The 24,027-nt window shown below is 43.5% G+C and overlaps 2 protein-coding genes across 2 annotated transcripts; both read left to right on the top strand.

Annotated features, from left to right (window-relative positions):
• Positions 1 to 1,558: 1,558 nt before the first annotated feature.
• Positions 1,559 to 2,054, top strand: LOC141176171 (oocyte zinc finger protein XlCOF29-like). Its single transcript, XM_073660167.1, has 2 exons — positions 1,559 to 1,700; positions 1,830 to 2,054. Exons 1-2 carry the CDS (start codon positions 1,623 to 1,625, stop codon positions 2,052 to 2,054), a joined length of 303 nt encoding a protein of 100 aa, XP_073516268.1. The 5' UTR covers positions 1,559 to 1,622.
• A 470-nt stretch (positions 2,055 to 2,524) lies between these two features.
• LOC141176170 (uncharacterized) lies at positions 2,525 to 14,436 on the top strand. Its single transcript, XM_073660166.1, has 3 exons — positions 2,525 to 2,551; positions 2,596 to 2,686; positions 11,544 to 14,436. The coding sequence occupies exons 1-3, from the start codon at positions 2,525 to 2,527 to the stop codon at positions 12,869 to 12,871; spliced, it is 1,446 nt and encodes a 481-aa protein (XP_073516267.1). The 3' UTR covers positions 12,872 to 14,436.
• Positions 14,437 to 24,027: the final 9,591 nt, after the last annotated feature.

Raw genomic sequence — 24,027 nt, 5'->3', positions numbered from 1 at the left:
AGAATGACTCCTGCAGCGAGCGGGCCCCAGAGCTGCGCTGAGCTCATGAGCGGTTTCCTGTCACTTGCTGAGGGCAGCTCTGGGGCCCGCTTGCTGCAGGAGTGATCTGTCCCATGGATTACAGCTACTACTCTCATCATTGTCCCTGCTGGTGCTGATCACAGCGCCAGCAGGAAACAATGATGAGGAACAGCGCAAACTGTACACTGATTCCTAAGCGCCGATATGTGTGGTCCTGATGCGGCACACGGGCAGCACATGGTTGCCACACGTGTGCCACACACGGCTGCGGATATCTCCGGTACTGGTTTTTCCTGTACCGGAAATATCCGGACGTGTGAAACCGGCCTAACTGTCCAAGCAAAGTGGATGTGATTTCATGAGAATTGTGCCCCCTTGTGATAAATAAGGAGGAAAAGGCCTAAAAAATGCGGCAATAATTAGAGAAGATTGTTATTCTGTAGTTTGGTGCGAATCTTGCAGAAAGCCAAAAACACAGTATTTCTGCACTGTATGAACACGGCCTTACAGAAAAGCCGGATGTCGTATAGTGAAGCTACAAAGAAATGAGAAAGTTCTGCCGGCTCCGACTGTGAATGAAGGAACAAAAAAATAATCTACAGGTCCCAACAAGAGATGAGCAGGACGCACAGATGACGGCGCGCTGCCCTGGGTGATCAAAAGTCGCGCTGGGGACTAATTGGTGGGAAAACTATCACCTTTAATAATCCTCCAACAGTTCTGGCATGAAAAACACGGAAAAGTGCCCCTTTATGGATTTGAAGAAAGTCTGTTTAGAAACTTTAGCTTAATAGTATCAGCTCTAATCAAATGGTTAGATAGTGATTTACCCTGAAGATAGACAAATTGTGAGGTGATTTTTTGTGCAGGAATCATGTATTGCTCCCATAGTACAGTGCCCCTTTCTTGGTTCCCACACACAGTATAATGTTCCCCCAGTACCTCCATCCCCAATTTTATTTTTTTGGGGTGTTTTTCATGCAATGTAGGGAAACCTGCATGAAAATGTTAAAAAATATCCCATCATATCCAGAGAAAGAAAAATACATATGGAGAATTTGGCATTAAATATCTCTTGTCTCCATGCTTTTTCAAACAAACTTTTATAAAAGCCTCAAACTTCTGAGTGTGAATCAAACATGAGATCTAACGTGATAGAAAATTACAGTCCAGTGAAGACGGGAAACATATAGACGACCGGTGGAGATGTAGTCAGTGACCGACTCTGGCTAAATATGTCTCTAGAGACATAGTAGAAGATGAAGATGTCGTCCTCATCATGAAGTAATTATTTTTCATTTAGCTTTATGGAAGATGAGTCTATGAGAAACGTATTCAGATGCAAACTCCAAGGAAGAAACTGCTTGTTGTCTGTGGCCTAAAATATATAGGTTTTATTAGTAGATGTAAAGAAGAAAACTAAATACTGTAAAATAATAAATCTCCTCATATGTTTCCCTTATTATCTCCAGTAATTGTATTATTACACAGGATTTTTATGATGTTACATCGGCTCATCATCTTCTCATTCAGGTCTCTACAATATCAGATCCTCTCAGTGAAGATCTATATAAGAGAATTTCCTGATTTACTCATCAAGGATGGATATGGATAGAGACAAGATGACGGAGAGGATATTACACCTCACCCTAGAGATCCTCTTCCGGCTTACTGGAGAGGTGAGAGATTCTGATGACGTCACATTACATCATTCTTATCTATGGGAATAACAGATGGACAGAACTGGAGAGGTGAGGACTCTGGAAATGTCTGTAGTGAGATTTATTAATGTGTCTCTCTATAACCAGGATTACAGAATAGTGAAGAAGACCTCTAGTGAGCGCTGTCAGGACCCTGTGTCTGAGGGATGGGGAAGACCCCTGAGCCCAATCACGGGACCTCCACCTCACCCCCTGATACATGAAGACATCAATGACCAGAAGATCCTAGAACTCACCTACAAGATGATTGAGCTGCTGACTGGAGAAGTGACACTGCTGGGAATGCTGGGACATTATACAGTAACGCTATGAAGGGATCAGGGGGATGACAGTATCATTGTATGTGTCAGGTTCCTATAAGGTGTCAGGATGTCGCTGTCTATTTTTCCATGGAGGAGTGGGAGTATTTAGAAGGACACAAAGATCTGTACAAGGACGTCATGATGGCGGTTCCTCAGCCCCTCATATCACCAGGTAATAGACAGGACTAAATACACACGGCCTATAATTATCTGTATGTAAAGAATGAATTCAGTCCCTGTATGTGTTTCCTCCAGATCTATCCAGTTACAGGACAACACCAGAGAGATGTCCCCGTCCTCTTCTTCCACAGGACTGTAAACAAGAAGATCCCAATATTCCTCAGGATCATCATGTAGATGGAGAGAAGGTGTCATGAGATCTCCCCTATGATGTGTAGACGGCTGTGAAGGTCTTGTGTTCAGTCTTGTTTTATCCACCAGTATTATATGTTTTATACTTGTGTAATGAGAACGGTGGAGATGACAGGATTAGAGCCGATCATAGATGTGACTTCTCCATCTGTCTGTGACTTTTACAATATTTGTTTCAGGGTGAAGATCTGACCCATATTAATACTACAGAGACATATGTGAGGGGTGATGAGCGGTGTAAAGAGGAGATTCCTACATATGACTACCCAGGTGAGTAGTAACCAATAAATGCAGAGAAGTCACAGATTCTTCTCAGTCAGCGGCTGTGGCTGCTTTATCGGTGGTGTAGTCTGGACGTATCACAATCGTGTGATCACCATTTTGCCGCTGGAGCATAACATTCTCCTCCACCCAAAAACTGTTCAAATGAATTAGGGCAAGGGTGGGCAATTCATTTTCCCGAGGGGCCACATTAGAGATCGTGACTGTTGTGAAGGGCCGAACCAATTGGCTGAAATTAATTCTGCTCAATATTAATATCAATATATTAATGATAATATTAATATAATTAATAATTAATTGCATCAATTAATTACATTAATATGGAGCTGAATTAAGCATGCTGACCTCTAACTATATACCACTTAAACCTGAATACAGCCCCTTCTATATATCGTATGAGCCCCCACACAGCCTCCCCATATACAGCATGAGCCCCCACACAGCCTCCCCATATACAGCATGAGCCCCCACACAGCCTCCCCATATACAGCATGAGCCCCCACACAGCCTCCTCAAATAAAGCATGAGCCCCACACAGCCTGCTCATATGCAGTATGTGCCCCACACAGCCACCCCATATACAGCATGAGCCCCACACAGCCTGCTCATATGCAGTATGAGCCCCACACAGCCTGCTCATATGCAGTATGAGCCCCACACAGCCTCCCCATATACAGCATGAGTTCAACACAGCTTCCCCATATACAGCATGAGCCCCCACCCAGCCTCCCCATACACAGCATGAGTTCAACACAGCCTCCCCATATACAACATGAGCCCCCGCACAGCTTCCCCATATACAGCATGAGCCCCCACCCAACCTCCCCATATACGGCATGAGCCCCACACAGCCTCCCCATATACAGCATGAGCCCCCACACAGCCTCCCCATATACAGCATGAGCCCCCACACAGCCTCCCCATATACAGCATGAGCCCCCACACAGCCTCCCCATATACAACATGAGCCCCCACACAGCCTCCCCATATACAGCATGAGCCCCCTCACAGCCTCCCCATATACAGCATGAGCCCCCTCACAGCCTCCCCATATACAGCATGAGCCCCCACACAGCCTCCCCATATACAGCATGAGCCCCCACACAGCCCATATTCAGCATGAGCCCCACACAGCCTCCCCATATACAGCATGAGCTCCACACAGCCTGCCCATATGCAGCATGAGCCCCATGCTCGGCATGAGAGCCCCATGGCCTGCCCCATGCTCGGCATGAGAGCCCCATGTCCTGCCCCATGCTCAGCATGAGAGCCCCATGGCCTTCCCCATGCTCGGCATGAGAGCCCAATGGCCTGCCCCATGCTCGGCATGAGAGCCCATGCTCACCTCGCTTCACCCGACGCTCTGCCTCTGTTGCCCTCTCCGCTGCTTCACATACTGATTTGTGGAGGAAGGGGCCAAAGGCCCCTCCTCCACCAATGTAGTCGGCGCGGATGGAGAGTTTGGAGACAGCAGACGGCCGGCGAGCAGGCGGTGGGGGAGGGCGTGGTGCGTCCCGTAGGCCACTGTTTTCCAGCCCCTCGGCCATTTCAGTCCGTGGGCTGGACTCGAGCAGCCAGAGGGCCGGATGTGCGGGCCGCACTTTGTCCAGGTTTGGCTTAGGGCAGTGAAAGCCCTTTTCTAGAGAACTTGCAACCTGGGAGGTCCACTGACCCCCTGGGATTAGAAGACGCTGACCATTACCTGCCCAGATCTGTAAACTACAAAGCCAAATGACAGCGTACGTAGAACGTGCTGACAAGTGAGAAAATCACTTGAAAAATAAATAGAAATTTTAGATTGCCAAGAGCCATTGAGCCCCATACTCCAATTACCCCAGAGAGGTTTCACCACTAGTTACTTATTTATTACTGATGAAGACTGTTGAGTTTGATCATTTCAGTAGATGTGTTGTTGTCTATACTCACAGTTTTGACTATAGTAGTTAGTGTCCAAAATACTCTGATTTAACCCCTTCCTGCAGCCAGTTTTGTTTTCCTAATTAGGCCCCATTTTTCAAATCTGACATGTGTCACTTTATGTGGTGATAACTTTGGAATTCTTCACAAAGGATAATAGGAAACAAATGGACCTTACAAATTATTTTCCAACTTCTCTTGAATCTGACAATCCCCTATATACGGTTGTACCCTACTGTCTGGCACATGGCAGGTTAAGAAGGGAAGGAGTGCCATTTAGCTATTTGAATGCAGATCTTGCTGGAATAGTTTGCAGACACAATGTATTGGGGTCACTGTTCGTGGTCACCTGGCAGCTCAAAAAATGGCCACCACAAACAGGCTTGGCTCTATCTATTCCGTTTTCCAAATCCCAGGGATTGTCTTGCTCATCACCCTTTAACACCTTCATGACCTTGACTTATGTATACGTCCAGGCGATTTTGTGTGCCCAGGAGCTATGCACACACAATCGCCACTGGCTGTCAGCTGATCTGATAGCTGACACCCAACACTCAGGGCACCGCTCCCAGCACTTTAACCCCCGAATTACTGTGATTGACATCCATCGCAGCATTTAGAAGACAGGCAGAGGGACAGAGCCCCCTCTGCCATCCGATCGGATTGCAAAAATCGGTGGTGGGCTCAGTGGCGTTTTTTTTTCCAGCACCGATTAGATTACGATCGCGCTGAAAAAAAATCGCAGCATGCTGGATTCAGATCACACACACATATATAAGACTTTGGGTGCGTGTGAAACATCGCACTGCACTCGGATATCACCCGAGCGCAGTTGATTCCCTCCGACACCAGCAACAGAGGAGTTGGAGAAATTGATTTCTCCATTCCCTCCGCAGCTGTGCTGCGATCCTCTCTGTGCTAGAGGATCAGAGCACTGACATTCGACTCCCGCTCGCAGCAAGCATGAGCTGAATGTCATTAGCATATCGGATCAGATACCTTATGCTAGTGGGCTCCCGGCCTTTCAGAGCATTTAGTGTGGAGAGGGCCTGGAGGCACGAGCTCTGGAGCTGTGATGTTCATGTTAAGCAAAGCTAAACCTTTGGTTGTTTATACTGAAGCGTGGCAAGGCAGGCACAGATCTGGCCAAGGTTACGAAAGAATTTCTGCATTACTCAAGGTTCTTAAGAGCACAATGTCCTCCATAATCCTTAAATGGAAGAAGTTTGGGACCACCAGAAGCCTTCCTAGACCTGGCCGTCCAGCCAAACTGAGCAATCGTGGGAGAAGAACCTTGGTGAGAGAGGTAAAGAAAAACCCCAAGATCACTGTGTCTGAGATCCAGAGATGCAGCAGGGAGATGGGAGAAAGTTTCACAAAGTCACTGCAGTCCTCCACCAGTGGACCGACATACAGTGCCTACAAGTAGTATTCAACCCCCTGCAGATTTAGCTGGTTTGATAAGATGCAAATAAGTTAGAGCCTTCAAACTGCAAACGAGAGTAGGATTTATGAACAGAAGCATAAATCTTACAAACCAAAAAGTTATATTGCTCAGTTGAATTTTATTAAATTTTAAACATAAAAGTGTGGGTCAATTATTATACAACCCCTATGTTTAATATTTTGTGGAATAACCCTTGTTTGCAATTACAGCTAATAATCATCTTTTATAAGACCTGATCAGGCCGGCACAGGTCTGTGGAGTTATCTTGGCCCACTCCTCCAAGCAGATCTTCTCCAAGTTATCTAGGTTCTTTGGGTGTCTCATGTGGACTTTATTCTTGAGCTCCTTCCACAAGTTTTCAATTGGGTTAAGGTCAGGAGACTGACTAGGCCACTCCAACACCTTGACTTTTTCCCTCTTGAACCAGGCCTTGGTTTTCTTGGCTGTGTGCTTTGGGTCGTTGTCTTGTTGGAAGATGAAATTACGACCCATCTTAAGATCCTTGATGGAGGAGCGGAGGTTCTTGGCCAAAATCTCCAGGTAGGCCGTGCTATCCATCTTCCCATGGATGCGGACCAGATGGCCAGGCCCCTTGGCAGAGAAACAGCCCCACAGCATGATGCTGCCACCACCATGCTTGACTGTAGGGATGGTATTCTTGGGGTCGTATGCAGTGCCATCCAGTCTCCAAACGTCACGTGTGTGGTTGACACCAAAGATCTCGATCTTGGTCTCATCAGACCATAGAACCTTGAACCAGTCTGTCTCAGAGTCCTCCAAGTGATCATGAGCAAACTGTAGACGAGCCTTGACATGACGTTTTGAAAGTAAAGGTACCTTACGGGCTCGTCTGGAACGGAGACCATTGCGGTGGAGTACGTTACTTATGGTATTGACTGAAACCATTGTCCCCACTGCCATGAGATCTTCCCGGAGCTCCTTCCTTGTTGTCCTTGGGTTAGCCTTGACTCTTCGGACAAGCCTGGCCTCGGCACGGGAGAACACTTTCAAAGGCTGTCCAGGCCGTGGAAGGCTAACAGTAGTTTCATAAGCCTTCCACTTACGGCTGATGCTCCCAACAGTGGAGACAGGTAGGCCCAACTCCTTGGAAAGGGTTTTGTACCCCTTGCCTGCCTTGTGACCCTCCACGATCTTGTCTCTGATGGCCTTGGAATGCTCCTTTGTCTTTCCCATGTTGACCATGTCTGAGTGCTGTTCACAAGTTTGGGGAGGGTCTTAAATAGTCAGAAAAGGCTGGCAAAAGATATCTTTAATCCACACATGTGAAGCTCATTATTCTTGGTGCCTGAACTACTTCTTAATACTTTAGGGGGACCAAACAGAATTCTTGTGGTTTGAGGGGTTGAATAATAAATGACACTCTGAATTAACTTTTAACGTTTAAAAAAAAAAAAAAAAAAAGTTGCTGCAGTGCATTTCCCACTTCCAGGCTGATCTACAGTACAAATGTCACAATGCCAAGTTAATTCTGCATGTGTCAACCAGCTAAATCTGCAGGGGGTTGAATACTACTTGTAGGCACTGTATACAGTACAGACCAAAAGTTTGTACAAACCAAAAGTTTGGACACACCTCATTTAAAGATTTTTCTGTATTTTCATGACTATGAAAATTGTACATTCACACTGAAGGCATCAAAACTATGAATTAACACATGTGGAATTATATACTTAACAAAAAAGTGTGAAACAACTGAAAATATGTCTTATATTCTAGGTTCTTCAAAGTAGCCACCTTTTGCTTTGATGACTGCTTTGCACGCTCTTGGCATTCTCTTGATGAGCTTCAATAGGTAGTCACCGGAAATGGTTTTCACTTCACAGGTGTGCCCTGTCAGGTTTAATAAGTGGGATTTCTTGCCTTATAAATGGGGTTGGGACCATCAGTTGTGTTGTGCAGAAGTCAGGTGGATACACAGCTGATAGTCCTACTGAATAGACTGTTAGCTGCTTTTTTCTTGCCATAATACAAATTCTAAGTAAAGAAAAACGAGTGGCCATCATTACTTTAAGAAATGAAGGTCAGTCAGTGCGAAAAATTGGGAAAACTTTGAATGTGTCCCCAAGTGCAGTTGCAAAAATCATCAAGCGCTACAAAGAAACTGGCTCACATGAGGACCACCCCAGGAAAGGAAGACCAAGAGTCACCTCTGCTTCTGAGGATAAGTTTATCTGAGTCACCAGCCTCAGAAATCGCAGGTCAACAGCAGCTCAGATTAGAGACCAGGTCAATGCCACACAGAGTTCTAGCAGCAGACACATCTCTACAACAACTGTTAAGAGGAGACTTTGTGCAGCAGGCCTTCATGGTAAAATAGCTGCTAGGAAACCACTGCTAAGGACAGGCAACAAGCAGAAGAGACTTGTTTGGGCTAAAGAACACAAGGAATGGACATTAGACCAGTGGAAATCTGTGCTTTGGTCTGATGAGTCCAAATTTGAGATCTTTAGTTCCAACCACCGTGTCTTTGTGCGACGCAGAAAAGGTGAACGGATGGACTCTACATGCCTGGTTCCCACCGTGAAGCATGGAGGAGGAGGTGTGATGGTGTGGGGGTGCTTTGCTGGTGACACTGTTGGGAATTTATTCAAAATTGAAGGCATACTGAACCAGCATGGCTACCACAGCATCTTGCAGCAACATGCTATTCCATCCGGTTTGCGTTTAGTTGGACCATCATTTATTTTTCAACAGGACAATGACCCCAAACACACCTCCAGGCTGTGTAAGGGCTATTTGACCAAGAAGGAGAGTGATGGGGTGCTACGCCAGATGACCTGGCCTCCACAGTCACCAGACCTGAATGGTTTGGTGTGAGCTGGACCGCAGAGTGAAGGCAAAAGGGCCAACAAGTGCTAAGCAGCTCTGGGAACTCCTCCAAGATTGTTGGAAGACCATTTCCGGTGACTACCTCTTGAAGCTCATCAAGAGAATGCCAAGAGTGTGCAAAGCAGTCATCAAAGCAAAAGGTGGCTACTTTGAAGAACCTAGAATATAAGACATATTTTCAGTTGTTTCACACTTTTTTTTTAAGTATATAATTCCACATGTGTTAATTCATAGTTTTGATGCCTTCAGTGTGAATGTACAATTTTCATAATCATGAAAATACAGAAAAATCTTTAAATGAGAAGGTGTGTCCAAACTTTTGGTCTGTACTGTATATGTTGTGGAGGATCCTGCAGTCTGATCCTTATTGGTCAATCTAGACTGTATAAATGACATCAATGCAGTTTAATAGCCATATAATAGCAATCTGTATATCAAAAAACAATACCTCACTGGTTATGCTATATCATATATAATCAATCCAATGACCGCACAAATGAAGAAAAATTTGCATATAAACCGATAAAAAAATATATATATATATATATATATATATATATATATACAACCAATGAGGTTTACATGGACCTGCACGATTTTGCATATACACCATACACACCATGTGTTTAGAGCTTGTATGCAAGTTAGAAGTTACTTACCGTCCATTAACATTCCTGACTGACAGTCCACGAGAGACGAGCAGCGGGACCTATGTAAGAAGGTCCGCAATAACTCACTGTGTCAGCGTTTTATTGCCCGATGCTTGTATGCAAGTTAGAAGTTAATTACTGTCCATTAACATTCCTGAATGACAGTCCACGAGAGACGAGCAGCGGGACCTATGTGAGAAGGTCCGCAATAACTCGTTGCGTCGGCGTTTTGATGTCCGATGCTTGAAGCTGTCAGTGCTGATTACTTGGATGTGGAGCTGGCGGCATGAGCACGCAGGGAGCCCCGGCCGGTGGCTTGCCTGCGGCTGAACTTGCCGCGTGTGAAGGAGCAGTGGCATTTTCCAGTTTTTATTTGTCAGTTCCACAGTTATTACCTCATAAAGTGATACTTGTCAGAATTGTAAAATTTGGACTGGTCATGAAGGTGAAAACAGGCTTTGGGGGGGTAAAGGAGTTAACCCCTACACATATATCTGGACTTACACAGAGACCTCAAGGCTTGGGCCACGGTGTAAGGCCACGGCCCCACTATCAGTATTTGGTCAGTATTTTCTCAGGAATGGTAGCCAAAACCAGGAGTGGGTGATAAATGCAGAATTGGTGACTTGTTTCTATTATACCTTTTCTCTGATTGTTCCTCACCTGGTTTTGGCTCCCACTCCGGAGAGAAAATACTGACCGAATCCTGAACAAATACTGATAGTGGGGCTGTGGCCTTACCTGCAGTTCTGTGGAGTGAGACGGCAAGAAGAATAGTCAGGTAGCCGGGTCAGAACCAGCAGGGCCGAGAAAATACAAAATCAGAAGACACCAGTAGTCAGTAAACGGGCCGAGGTCACAACAGAAACAAATACACAAGCCGTTAGCTGAGCACAGAGGACTGAACCAGAGGAGAACAAGGCTGTATCTGGCAGCTTCCGGCAATATGCTTCCAGCTTTAGTAGGGTGTGGTGCTTTCCAGTTGGCTGAAGCAGGGAGCAGATTACTCCAGCTGGACAGCACACACACCCATACTGCTAGACTGGATGGTACTACTGGTCCCAGGCACCCTAATCTTACTGGCTGGACAGAGCCTGCACCACCCAGAACTTCTGGTTCTGACGTCTCCTCCATCACCAGCGCCACCTGCAGGATGAATAAGGCGGCTCCTAGTGACGTCACAGGAGCAGATCCCGGAGGAGATGGGACACAATTACAGAAGCCCTAATATAACAAAATGGCAGAAAACCAGAGCAGTAGAAATCCCCATAAAGTGACTCAATTTTGGAAATTATAATTCTCAGTGAAATAATCTATAGGAGTAGTGAGTATTTTGACTCCACAGCACTTTCCTGAAATTAACACACACTGGATGTTGTAGATTGAAAATTGCAAATATATTATTTCATTACCCAACACATAGTGCCCATATTGTGCTAAAGGAGACACACAACATCAATTAAGTGGGTTCTTCTCACTATAGTAATGTCAAATACATGGAGGCTAAATGTGGCTTGGGGGCACTGCAAGGCTCAGAAGTGAGGGGGAGATCTGACTTTGGGGGAGTGGATATTGCTGGATTGGTTTATGGAAGCCATGTTGCTTTTCAAAAGCCTTTGAGCCACTAATAATGTGGAAACCTCTGTTTTTCCATTGACATATGATGGACCTGAGTGGGGACTTGTTTTTTGTGAGATGAGTAGAAGTTTTTATTGGTATTATTTTTGACTGCATAATATTCTTTTGTGGCTTTTTATTCCATATTTGGGAGGCAGAATGAACAATCAGTTGAACACCACGGTCTACTGCTTCATGCTATGAGGTTTTCTATTAGACTGTGAACTATCAGTGTCTTGGTGAATAATTCAATTTTTTTGCATAACTTGCCATTTTTACTGACAGTTTAAGTAGAAATGTTCAAAAATATAAAATTCAAGGATACTTTATTAAAAAAAATAATAATTTGCTTTCTTCTTGGCAGATGACTGTACCAGGAGATCAGAGGAACAGCTGACGTCTTCAATTTTCAAATCAAATAATTTTGAGATCCCACAGGATACAATTGAAGTGAATGCCATTATTCCAGATATACCATCATCCCTTCACAGCAAAGATCTGTCATCTGATCCTTTGAAACAGGTCCTGTCTTCTGATTCATTACCGACTACTAAGGAAAATCAAAGTCACAAAATAAGCATTAAAAAACGAATTGCTTCTAAAGCAAAAAAGCCATTTTCACATTCAGAATATGGAAATCATTTTCCGCTTGAAACGTCTTTTCTTAAACATCAAAAAATTCACACAGCAGATAATAGATTTTCGTGTGGGAGTTGTTTTAACCAGAAATCAGATCTTGTTAGTCACCAGAGAGTTCACACAGGGGAGAAGCCATTTTCATGTTCAGAATGTGGGAAATGTTTTGTGAAGAATATATCTCTTCTCAATCACCAGAGAGTCCACACAGGGGAAAAGCCTTTTTCATGTTCAGAATGTGGGAAATGTTTTAAATGGAAAACAAATCTTGATAGCCACCAGAGAATCCACAGAAGCGAGAAGCCATTTTCATGTTCAGAATGTGAGAAATCTTTTACAGAGAAAACACATCTCATCACACATCAGAGAACTCACACAGGGGAGAAGCCTTTTTCATGTTCAGAATGTGGGAAATGTTTTGCAAAGAAATCAACTCTTAATACACATCAGAGAACTCACACAGGAGAGAAGCCATTTTCATGTTCAGAATGTGGAAAATGTTTTATAGAGAAATCAAAGCTTATCAGACATCAGATAACTCACACAGGGAAGATGCCTTTTTCATGTTCAGAATGTGGAAAATGTTTTCTAGATAAATCAACTCTTTTTACACATCAAAGAACTCACACAGGGGAGAAGCCTTTTTCATGTTCAGAATGTGGGAAATGTTTTAACCAGAAATCAGATTTTGTTAAGCACCAGAGAATCCACACAGGGGAGAAGCCTTTTTCATGTTCAGAATGTGGGAAATGTTTTCGCCAGAAATCAGATTTTGTTAAGCACCAGAGAACCCACACAGGGGAGAAGCCTTTTTCATGTTCAGATTGTGGGAAAAGTTTTGTACAGAAATCACATCTTAATATACATCAGAGAACTCACACAGGGGAGAAGCCTTTTTCATGTTCAGAATGTGGGATATATTTTACACGGAAATCATCTCTTAAGAAACATCAGAGACGTCACACAGGGGAGAAGTCTTTTTCATGTTCAGAATGTGGGAAATGTTTTGTAGATAAATCATCTCTTCTTAGTCACCAGAGAAGTCACACAGGGTAAAAGCCTTTTTTATTTTCTTAAATTATATTCTTATTGTTCAGAATACATTTCCTCTTCTCAGACGGGACGTAAGCCCCTTAAGAAAAGTCTTTAAACGAGTATTTGAACCATATAATCAAATTTTATTGGAAAAAAATCATTATTTAAAACATGATAAAACTAATCACAGTGCTTCACAAATATGGACGGGCTAATAAATATGCAATCTAAACAGTATATGTGTAAACTTTTTATATCCCAATGTCACCAAAAATCATGAATCACTAGTTTACAATATATTATTCACAAATGTGACTATATTGCTATCTCATGACATGTAAAAGTAAAAATGAATCTAATAATAGCATTGAAAAATACCTATGTCTGTGAAGCAATTGTCACTATTAATTTGTATGGTGCTGTGTAATGACCATGCTGCCACCTTATGGAGAACTTAAAACTACAACCAATATTGTTAATAGTGTAGAAAGGTGCCCATAGGGAACAGAAACAGCTGTCAAAAAGTATGAAGCGCAATCACTATGTCACGTGGACAAAGGGATAAAAGCTAATGAATGGCATTACCTGAATCAATGTTATGTGCTGAAGCCCGTCCGTCCGTTATTGTTCAGAATGTAGGAAATATTTCATACAGAAATCAAATTTTGTTAAGCACCAGACTGAGCAGTCACACAGGTGAGAAGCTTTTTTCCTGTTCTTAATGTGGGAAATGTTTTACTTGGAAATCAATTCTTAATAAACTTCAAAGAAATCACACAGAGGAGAAGCCTTTTTCATGTTCAGAATGTTGAAAACGTTTTAACCGAAAATTGGATCTTCTTAAAGGGGTTGTTCACTACTAGGACAACCCTTTTTTCATGTTTGGCCTTGATAAAATAAAAAAACTCATACTCGGGTCCCGTGTTGGTGCTGTTCCAGCAGTGTTGTGACTCACATTATTTTACACGGAAATCAACTCTTAATACACATCAGAAAAGTCACACAGGGGTGAAACTTTTTCATGTTCAGAGTGTGGGAAATATTTTACATGGGAATCATCTCTTAAGAAACATCAGAAAAGTCACACAGAGGAGAAGCTTTTTTCATGTTCAAAATGTGGGAAATGTTTTAACTAGAAAGTGCATCTTGATAGCCACGGGAGAACCCACACAGAGGAGAATGCCGCGACTGCACCCTACTGGTCTCTGTACAGATTAGAAAGGCCATAGCTGCACAACTAAAAACACAACCTAGGACCTAACCCTTAAATAGGCATTTGAGGAGTTTCTCATACCAGAGAGGAGGCCGCAACACACTGTCAATAAAGGGAAAGAAAAGTGTGAAGTAAGATATGAAAAACCCTGAGTGAGAAACCCATTCATATAGGGCAAAGAAGACAAGCTAATGAGAACCAAAAATAAAAGGAATAAGTATAACTTTCCAGAAACCTAACCTTGGTAGAAAGAAAAGGTACTGGGAGGGAAAGCAAACAGAGAAGGAGGATTGTTTCACCTTTGTGGTGAAACTTACAAAATTCATTCTCACTCACAATTATTTGAATTTCATAACAACATTTATCTACAGGAGACTGGTACAGCAATGGGAAGTAAAATGGCTCCACAGTGCGCAAATCTTTTTCTGGTTTTCTGTTGTTTATCCCTCTGTGGATTCAGTGCTGCCTGCAGCCCTCCATTATACATACCACATGTGTTATGCATTTCACAACCCAGAAAGGTGAGAAATTTCTGTTTTCTCACAACTTAATCTGGTAACAGCGCAATTTGCGCTTCCCTTTTTATTTATTTTTAGTTTCCAGGTGGAGCATAGGCCTGGGAAAAAACATGGGAATGATGATACCTTATCAAGGGTCTTTGTATGGTGGCAGAAGGTGCCAAAGGTGGGCAGATGGGGGAGGGATTGTAAGGTTGCAGCTGGACATGTCGTGGACGGGAGGTAAGTGTCCTCAAGGTGCCAAGCCTTGGTGATGTACGGAAGACCAATTTTCCTCTTTACTCTCCAAATCACACCTCACCACCTGTGAACTTGACCCAATCCCGTCCCATCTCATCCCCAACCTTACCACAGTCTTCATCCCAACCCTTACCCACCTTTTCAACCTGTCAATAACAACTGGTATTTTCCCCTCATACTTCAAACATGCCTCGATCACACCCATCCTCAAAAAGCCCTCCCTTGACCCATCCTCTCTGACTAGCTATTGCCCCATATCACTTCTCCCTTACGTCTCAAAACTACTGGAACAACACATCCATTCTGAACTGTCTTCCCACCTCTTCTCCTGCTCTCTCTTTGACCGCCTCCAATCTGGCTTTCGACCGCACCATTCTACTGAGACTGCCCTGACTAAAGTCACCAACAACCAACTAACCACCAAATCCAAGCGACACTACTCTGTCTTCCTCCTCCTAGACCTGTCATCTGCCTTCGACACAGTGAACCATACCCTCTTACTACAAATTCTCTCATCTCTTGGCATCAAAGACTTGGCCGTATCTTGGATCTCCTCATACTTAACAGACAGGACATTCAGTGTCTCCCACTAACACACCACCTCCTCATCTCACCCCCTATCTGTCGATGTCCCCCAAGGTTCAGTCCTAAGACCCCTGCTCTTCTCCATCTACACCATTGGCTAGGACAACTCATAGAGTCTCATGGCTTTCAGTACCACCTCTATGCTGACGGCACACAGATCTACCTCTCTGGACCCGATATCTCCTCCCTACTAACCAAAATCCCACAATGTCTGTCCGCCATCTCATCCTTCTTCTCTGACAGATTTCTAAAACTTAACATGGATAAAACAGAATTCATGGTCTTTCCGCCATCTCATTCATCCCCCCGCCTGACCTATCTATCAACGTCAATGGCTGCCCACTCTACCCAGTCCCTCAAGCTCACTGCCCGATTAATCCACCTGTCCCCACGCTATTCCCCGGCCTCTCCCCTCTGTCAATCCCTTCACTGGCTCCCCGTTGCCCAGAGAATCCAGTTCAAAACCCTAACCCTGGCCTACAAAGCCATCCACAACCTGTCTCCTTATATCTCTGACCTAGTCTCCTGGTACATACCCGCACGCAACCTCCGATCCTCACAAGATCTCCTTCTCTACTCCCCTCTTATCTCCTCTTCCCACAATCGCGTACAAGATTTCTCCCGTGCATCCCCCCTACTCTGGAATTCTCTACCCCAACATATCAGACTCTCACCTACCATGGAAACCTTCAAAAGGAACCTGAAGACTCACCTCTTCCGACAAGCCTACAATCTGCAGTAACCATTGCTCCACCATACTGGTGCACGACTAGCTCTACCCTCACTTACTGTATGCTGAACTATCCCTTGTAGATATCCCCTGGATTTATAATTTTAACAGCATGATTTTAAAGGAATTCTAATAAACATGAAGTTTTAACACACATTCAGATTCCTATTTGGATGTTTGTTGTTGGATCCTTGCTTTTTGTTGATATCCCTTGTAGATTGTGAGCCCTCGCGGGCAGGGTCCTCGTTCCTCCTGTACCAGTTGTTGTCACGTTTTGTTAAAGATCTTTGTAATAGTTCATGTATGTATACCCCTTTTTCACATGTAAAGCGCCATGGAATAAATAGAGCTATAATAATAAATAATAATAATAATGTAGGACTCGGAAAAGTAGGCTGCAGCACACATAGTGCTGAGAGGTATTTAATGGGCTCGGATTATAGGGCCGTGTTTTACGGGCATCTAAAAGAGCTGGGGTGATCAGCTGCTCACTTACCTCCAGTCCAGGTCTTGGAAGGCCTGATTTAAGACAGCTGAGCTTGTCTCAGTCTGTGTGTGTGTGTTGTGCAAAGTGAGCAGACCTTGCATGTGCTGCTCAGACCTTGCTGAAGGCAGAGAAAGGCATCTGCATTTAAACGACTGAGGCCGCGCTGTATGGACTAGATATTTTGTGTTTTGTTCTGTTATACCTTTTTGGAACCTGAAATAGGCTGTTATGTTTTGTTTCCTGCCTGGTTTATGGACATTTAATAAACCACCAGTTTGTTTGAACCTGCGCACTGCATCCCTGTATGAACCAGCGCCTACCACAGAGCAAACTCCTCACAACACTTTAATATATTTCATCCCACCATCAACTCATCACGCAACTATTCACTCCTGTACTGAATTTAACTTTTTAGACACCTTCAAGCTATTGAACAATGAAATAGAGATGTCCCTGTCCCTCTACTTGGGTCAGTCTCCATCCAAAACACATAATAAAACTCTATTGTCTACAACCAACCCATTAGATATGTGATGGTGTGATATGATATGTGGGTATCTTTTTGTGTATAGTTATATTTTACTGATTTTCATAGTGTTCTCTTGTTGCTCTGTGTCCCTCTAATGTTGACTTCTCTTGTAGGATGAGTTGATATTTGTTAATTGATGAATAGCTGGTATTTATCATCTGATATCAGCTCCCACAGTTTATTATACTGTTATCTTTGCCCAGGGTCAGTGAATAATGCTGTTTGCTAATATGCTAATGACATATTGAACCAGGCTAGCTTGTTGATTTTGCAATGTAATGGAAATACCAGCAATGGGACCTCCCTCCCTGACCTGTGAATGAGGAGAAGGGACTTTTAAATATCACAGCCAGGAGAGACACTGGTGGGATTCTGTATGGGACGAGGATGTGAGGACAGCATGCCAGAGAGAATGGGAGAAGCCTGGATGACTTTGGAAATATTTCTTGAAGGAATATATATGGAGAAACATATGGACTATTTTATCCTCTGTCTGCTGGATTGTTGGACTCTCATCTCCCAGGGCGTTAGTACCATTACCGGACTGCATTCATGTTTCTGGACTATTTTTATCCTCTGTGTGGTGGATTGTATATGGATCTTTCAGTATTGCCTATAATAAAGGTCTTGGAATTGTTCAATCTTCTCTTGCTCTGTTGATTGTGTGATGTTGGAGAAGGACCCCGTGACAAGATACAATCAGATATGTTCCAACCCTATGGACAGAGACAACACCTTGGTGGCCTCAGAAGGACTTTTTTGAACGAGGGATACCATACAAGAAGAATTGAAAACCAGATTGCAAGAGCCACCAGAATATCAAGGAATCATCTCCTACATTACAAAACTAAACAAGAAAGCAATCTGGTGCCTCTAATAGTCCCCTAAAATCCAATTCTGGGGGTGCTAAGTAGAGCTACATGGAAATTACAACCATTATTACAAAAAGATGCCCGCTTACAATCTATATTTCCAGATCCCCCACTTCTGTGTTTTAGGCAGCCCCCAAAACTAAAAAGCATCATTTCAGAAGCTCCATGTCCTCACCAACAGCTACAGGAACTTTTCCCTGCAACCAGAAACAAATGTAAAATCTGTCTATTTATAATGAACACAGACAAGATAAAGATTCCCAACTCAAATCAGGAGACAACCACAAGATCCCAAGTACTTTCAGCTGCATCACATCTAATGTAGCGTGCTTAATTATATGTACCAAATGTCCAGATAGGGGTCTGTACGTAGGGGAGACAGGGCAAAAACTTAGAACAAGGATGAATTGTTATCGCCACACAATAAAAGAAAAAAGATTAGATCTACCTGTGGCCTAACATTTTTTTATCCCTGATCACAGCATCATGGACATGAAATTACTTGTATTAAAAGGTAACTTCAAATCTCAGACGGAAAAATGTGGAATTACAAACTTATGACAATCTTTGACACACTCAGGGAGCAGGAATTAATGTGTCACATGGATATATGTCTTTCTACATCAACTAAGGAATGTGCTCCTCAGACTGTTTGGGGGCATCACAATCATGGACCAGATCTCAATCACAGGGCAATAAAACTTTTATACTCCTTCTCAATGAACTGTTCCAATATTCACAGCCACAACTGCTTCTCCCTCTCCCATACTGATAGTTCTGTTTCACATCACTTGTCTTATCTATTGCATTATTCCTGTGCCCTGTTGTGTATAAATATGTGACTCTTCAGATTTTGTGTTATACTATGTCTACTGAAGAGATCTGAGTAGTCTCGAAAGCTTGTAATTTGTTACCATCTTTTCAGTTAAACAAAGGTATCAACCACTGAAGACTCTCAAATTTTAATATTTTTTTCCAAACAGCAATTTTAAGATCTATACACAGGTGTTCAATGGGATTTAGATCCGGACTCATTGCTGGTCACTTCACAACTCTACAGCACTTTGTTTCCATCCATTTCTGGGTGCTTCTTGATGTATGCTTGGGGTCATTGTCATTCTGGAAGACTCATTACCTAGAACATAAACCCAGCTTTTTGACACTAGGCACTACATTGCCACACAAAATCCTTTCTTAATCTTCAGATTTCAGGATGCCTTGCACACAGTCAAGGCACCCAGTGCCAGAGGCAGCAAAAGAACTCAAAAACATATTTGAACCTCCACCATATTTGACTGTAGTTACTGTGTTCTGTTCTTTTCTTTGTAGGCTTCATTTTCTTTAAACAGTAGAATGATGTGCTTTACCAAAAACTCTATATTGGTCTCATCTGTCCACAAGACGCTTCCCCAGAAGGATTTTGGCTTATTCATGTACATTTTGGCCAACTGCAGTGTAGCTTCTTTATGCCTCTGTGTCAGCAGTGAGGTCCTCCTGGGTCTCCTGCCATAGCGTTTCATTTAATTCAAATGTTGACTGATAGTTCACACTGGCACTGATGCACCCTGAGCATGCAAGATGGCTTGAATTTATTTGGAACTTTAGTGGGGCTGCTTATCCACCATCTGGACTATCCTGCGTTGCAACTTTTCGTCAGTTTCTCTCTTCTGTCCACATCCAGAGAGATTAGCTACAGTTCCATGGGTTGTAAATGTGTTGATTATGTTGCGCACCATGGACAAAGGAACATCCAGATCTCTGGAGATGGACTTGAAAATTATCAACAATTTCAAGGTTACAACAATTTTGGTTCTCAAGTCCTCAAACAGTTCTCTTCTTCTCTTTCGTTCTCCATACTTAGTGTGGCACACACATGCACACAATGCAAAGATTGAATCAACTTCTCCCTTTTTTATCTGGTTTCAGGTGTAATTTTCATGTTGCCACAATTGAGTTTGAACGAGCTTCACATGCATGAAATAAAGTTGTTTACCCACACCCCACAATTTTGACAAGGTGCCAACAATTTTGTCCGGCGCATTTTTGGTGGTTTTGTGTGAAATTATGTTCAATTTGCCTTTTTTTCTCTTTTTTTTTATTGTGTTGTTCCAATACACACAAAGGAAATAAACGTGTATAACAAAACATGTGTGATTGTAATAATTTTCTGGAACAATTTCAAGGGAGCCAACACTATGGCCATGACTTGTTTTTGTTGCCTTTTAAATGTGTTGCAGCATATCATCCTCTACATGTTCAGCTATATTAGGAGGCTTGCAGCAATCGCAAATTAGCAGCTTTCCATTATTGCCATTTCCATGTACATTTACCCATACTGGCCCTACATTGTCGTCATTGAGCACAGGTTATAAATTGGATTTAACGAAAATACCCATCCCTCTATCTTTTGTTTCTTTCCTAACTTTTTAAGTGTAGTGTAACCCTCTGTTTGTCACCCAGTCATGGCTTTCTAGCCAGGTTTCCGTAATGCCCACCACATTGTAATCTGTGGCTGACACAAGAGCCTCTAATTCATTCATTTTGTTTGCAAGTCTTATTGCATTTGCCAGCAGACATTTATTACTCCTACTCGCCTACTTAATTTCCTTGCATGTCCTAGCCCCCATAAATCCTCATTGACCCCTACTGTCTCTCTGTCTACTGTATGTCCTTATTTACACAAGTACCCTCCCTCCCCCCAGATCCTACTTTAAAAGCTCCTTCATCCATCTGACCATTTTTTCCCGCAGCACAGCTGCACCCTCCCCGTTAAGGTGCAGCCTGTCCCTATCGTAGCGCCTGTAGCTGACAGAGAAGCTGGCCCAGTTCTCCATGAATCCAAACCCTTTCTTCCTGCCACTTATTTAACTCTTTAAGATCCAGTTAACTTTCTAGTGATGATAGTGGAATCTGCAGTATTTCTGAAGACACTTCCTTGGAGGCCCTGTACTTCAGCTTCTCTCCTAATTCCCTGTAATCATTTTCAAAGACCCTCCACCTCCCTCTAACTTTGTCATTGGTACCCATGTGTACCATGACTGCTGGATTTTCCCCAGCCCCACCCAATAATCTGTCTATCTGATCACATGAAGATCCCCAAATTAATTTAGGAGCTATCTTAAGGACCATAATCTTTCCACTTAACGAGATAATGCAGACGGCACCTGACCCACCTGGAACAAAGCACTCGCCCTACCTCATACTACTGATACCCTTCCAAATCCACCTCAATTATGTCTTGAGGCCCCATCAATTTTTTTTTTAAAAGAGAAGAATAGAAAGAATTATGATTTTCCAGGCCATAGGAAGTTGCAACTTAACTTACAGGATTTAACATTTTTATAATTTTATAAGGACCTACAAATTTAGGCACAAACTTTCTAGATGTGATCTTTAAGTGCAGATATTTTGAAGACAACCACACAAAATCTCCCTCCCTAAAGATAGAAGCCTTCCTACCTCTGTGGTTAGCACCACTTTTGGCCTGGTCACTAGCTACTAAAAGATCCCTTTTGACCTCCCTCCAGACCTTAATTAATTGGGGACAAAATCTCTCCTCCTCTGACATGGAGGATTGTAATCCTGAAAAATTCCCAAACACTACAAACTACAGCAGCTAAAAAAAAAGCAAGGTCCCGGTAGTCTTAGAGGAATGGTTATTTAGAGCACACTTGGTATGGGACAAAAATTCCACCCAGTCTTTCTGATTAGAGGAGACAAAACATCCCTAATACTGCTCTATTTCCAGGATCATCCTTTTCTGTTTGACTGTTAGTCTCGGGATGATACACTAAGAGAAAAAACAGATTGATACCCAATCTGGAGCAAAAACTAAGCCAAAAACTAGCCAGAAATTGAACTCCTCAATCGAAAATTATGTTTTTGGGAACACCATGAAGTTTAACGATTTGAGAAATTAACAAAGTTGCTAAGATCCTAGCAGTTTGCATGTTTTGAAGTGGGACCAAAAGAACGATTTTGCTAAAACGGTCTACCACCACCCACATGACAGTAATACCACCAGTTAAGCAAATCAGTGACAAAGTCCATAGACAAGTGGGTCCAGGTTTGTAATGGAACATCGTTAGGGAAGAGATAACTAGAGGCTTTAGCCCTGGCACAGACTTTCAGACTTTGCATTTTCAGACATACTCTTCAATATCCTTAAGAGCATTCTGCCACTAAAAAGACCCAGAAAGTGATCTTGAAGAGGCAGAAGAACCCACATGGCCAGCGAAAAAGGAATCATGTACTTCATTAAGAAGATCTATGACTAAAGAGGGCAGTACATAAAGCTTATTTATAGGTAAACCTTCCTGCGCACTGTCCTGAGCATCCTGAATGTGTGAAGCCCAGCTGTGCTTGGTATCACAAATCCTAGAAGGGTGTGTTGAAGGATTCCTCCACAAGAGGCCCCCATAACCATTCACACATCTCCACCTTCCACCTCAGACCACCAGAGGGAGACCGTTAGGGATATAAAAGGGAAGGTGGAGCTAGGCAGCAGTTGGTTTGAGTCAGAGTCTAGTTCAGTCTGGTTTAGCAGTGAATCCAGTGCAGTCTGAGAGGAGTTACCTCAGAGGACAAAAGCCTGTTCCAGCTCCTGCAATTGCTAACCTGCAGTGGAGCTTATCCAGATCAAGACTCCGTGTAGCTCAGAGAGGTGAGCTTCAGGTGTGCCGGCGCCATAAGATCGGTGAAGCGCGGCAAGCTGCCGTTAGTGTGAGTAGCCTAGAGAGGGCCCAAGTAGGCCGAAGGCGAGTAGACAGAGTTAGTTCATAGGGGGCAGAGGAGCTTAACTAGCTCACCCCGAAGAAGCAGTTACCGGACACCGGGTCCGAAGCTTACCGGGATCTCCATGACCCAGTAAGATAAACCAGAATCCCTGGAGAACTACAAGTCCCAGGATCGCTAAAGTGCTGATACGTACCAGAGCCAGGAGACACATAGGCCCCGTAGGTCGGGAGCGTTCACTCCAAGAGAAGGCCCTACCACAAGGTCAGCTAGCGCAGGACAGAGACAAAGTTAGGCCTAGCTCCAGGCAGGTCAGAAACTTACTACGCAGAGTCAAGAAGCATGAGGCCCAAAACCTGCTCATTGGGGAAGATCCGGACATACACCCTTCACCCTACAGTGCTCCGGGGAGTGCCTGAATTTCCATCAGTAAAAGGTACTGAAGTGACTATTGTGTCCATCCCTGTTCTTGCTCTGACCCGGCTGAGTCTCTCCGTCCTGCATACCCCGTCCGTACCCTGCCCTGAGGCCTAGCTCCACCTGTGGGGAGCCATACCATCTAGCTGCCTGATCACCGGCCTCAGTGGACTGCGCAGCGCTGGTGAATATCATCAGAAACCATAGGTGGCGTCACAAACTCTTTTATAAACTTAACAAATCACTAACCCTTTTTTAAAGGAGAGGCCCAGGGTACGGGCCCGGGAGCCGACCACCGCGACATCCCTAAAGGCCAGGCTAAAGGCCCGGGTACCGATTCATCCCCATCTCCCCCTGGGCTAGTCAAATGCGCTGCCTGAGATCTTCCCCACCCCTTCACTAAGAATCTTGACTTGAATTTCGTGTTGACATTCGTAGAGCCAGGGAGATAAGTAACGGCAAAATCAAACCGGGCAAAAAATACAAGGCCCACCAAGCCTGTCTGGTGTTTAAGCACTTAGCACCGTCAACGTACAACAGATTCTTATGATCGGTCAAGACAGTCACCTTATCTGCTGGACCTCAAATTGACATTTCTCCAGTTTAGCAAATAAATGGTTGTCACATAGAGCCTGAAGAAACTCTCTGACATGCTCGTGATGCTCCTCCAGAGTATGTGAATAAATCAATATGTCATACAGGTAAATCACCACAAGTCTACCCACTAGTGAGCAAAAAATATTATGATATTTTAAAAGACTGAAGGTGCATTGCTTAACCCAAATGGCATCACCAAATTTTTAAAATGACACTGAGGCGTAATGAATGCGGTCTTCCGTTCGTCACCCTGAT

This window comes from Phyllobates terribilis, unplaced genomic scaffold (genome assembly GCF_046119375.1).
Source record: "Phyllobates terribilis strain yellow unplaced genomic scaffold, ASM4611937v1 Scaffold_17__1_contigs__length_24005725, whole genome shotgun sequence".
Lineage (NCBI taxonomy): Eukaryota > Metazoa > Chordata > Amphibia > Anura > Dendrobatidae > Phyllobates > Phyllobates terribilis.
Note: the sequence above shows the minus strand (reverse complement) of the source record. Positions and strands in the feature narration are given on the sequence as shown.

Bases quoted from the DNA above. Each gene is read 5' to 3' on its own strand.
- LOC141176171 (XM_073660167.1), top strand. From the start codon at position 1,623: ATGGATATGGATAGAGACAAGATGACGGAGAGGATATTACACCTCACC. The intron at 1,701-1,829 runs GTGAGAGATTCT...CTCTATAACCAG, and splicing joins TCTTCCGGCTTACTGGAGAG to GATTACAGAATAGTGAAGAA.
- LOC141176170 (XM_073660166.1), top strand. From the start codon at position 2,525: ATGACAGGATTAGAGCCGATCATAGAT. The intron at 2,552-2,595 runs GTGACTTCTCCA...TATTTGTTTCAG, and splicing joins GATTAGAGCCGATCATAGAT to GGTGAAGATCTGACCCATAT. The intron at 2,687-11,543 runs GTGAGTAGTAAC...TCTTCTTGGCAG, and splicing joins TCCTACATATGACTACCCAG to ATGACTGTACCAGGAGATCA.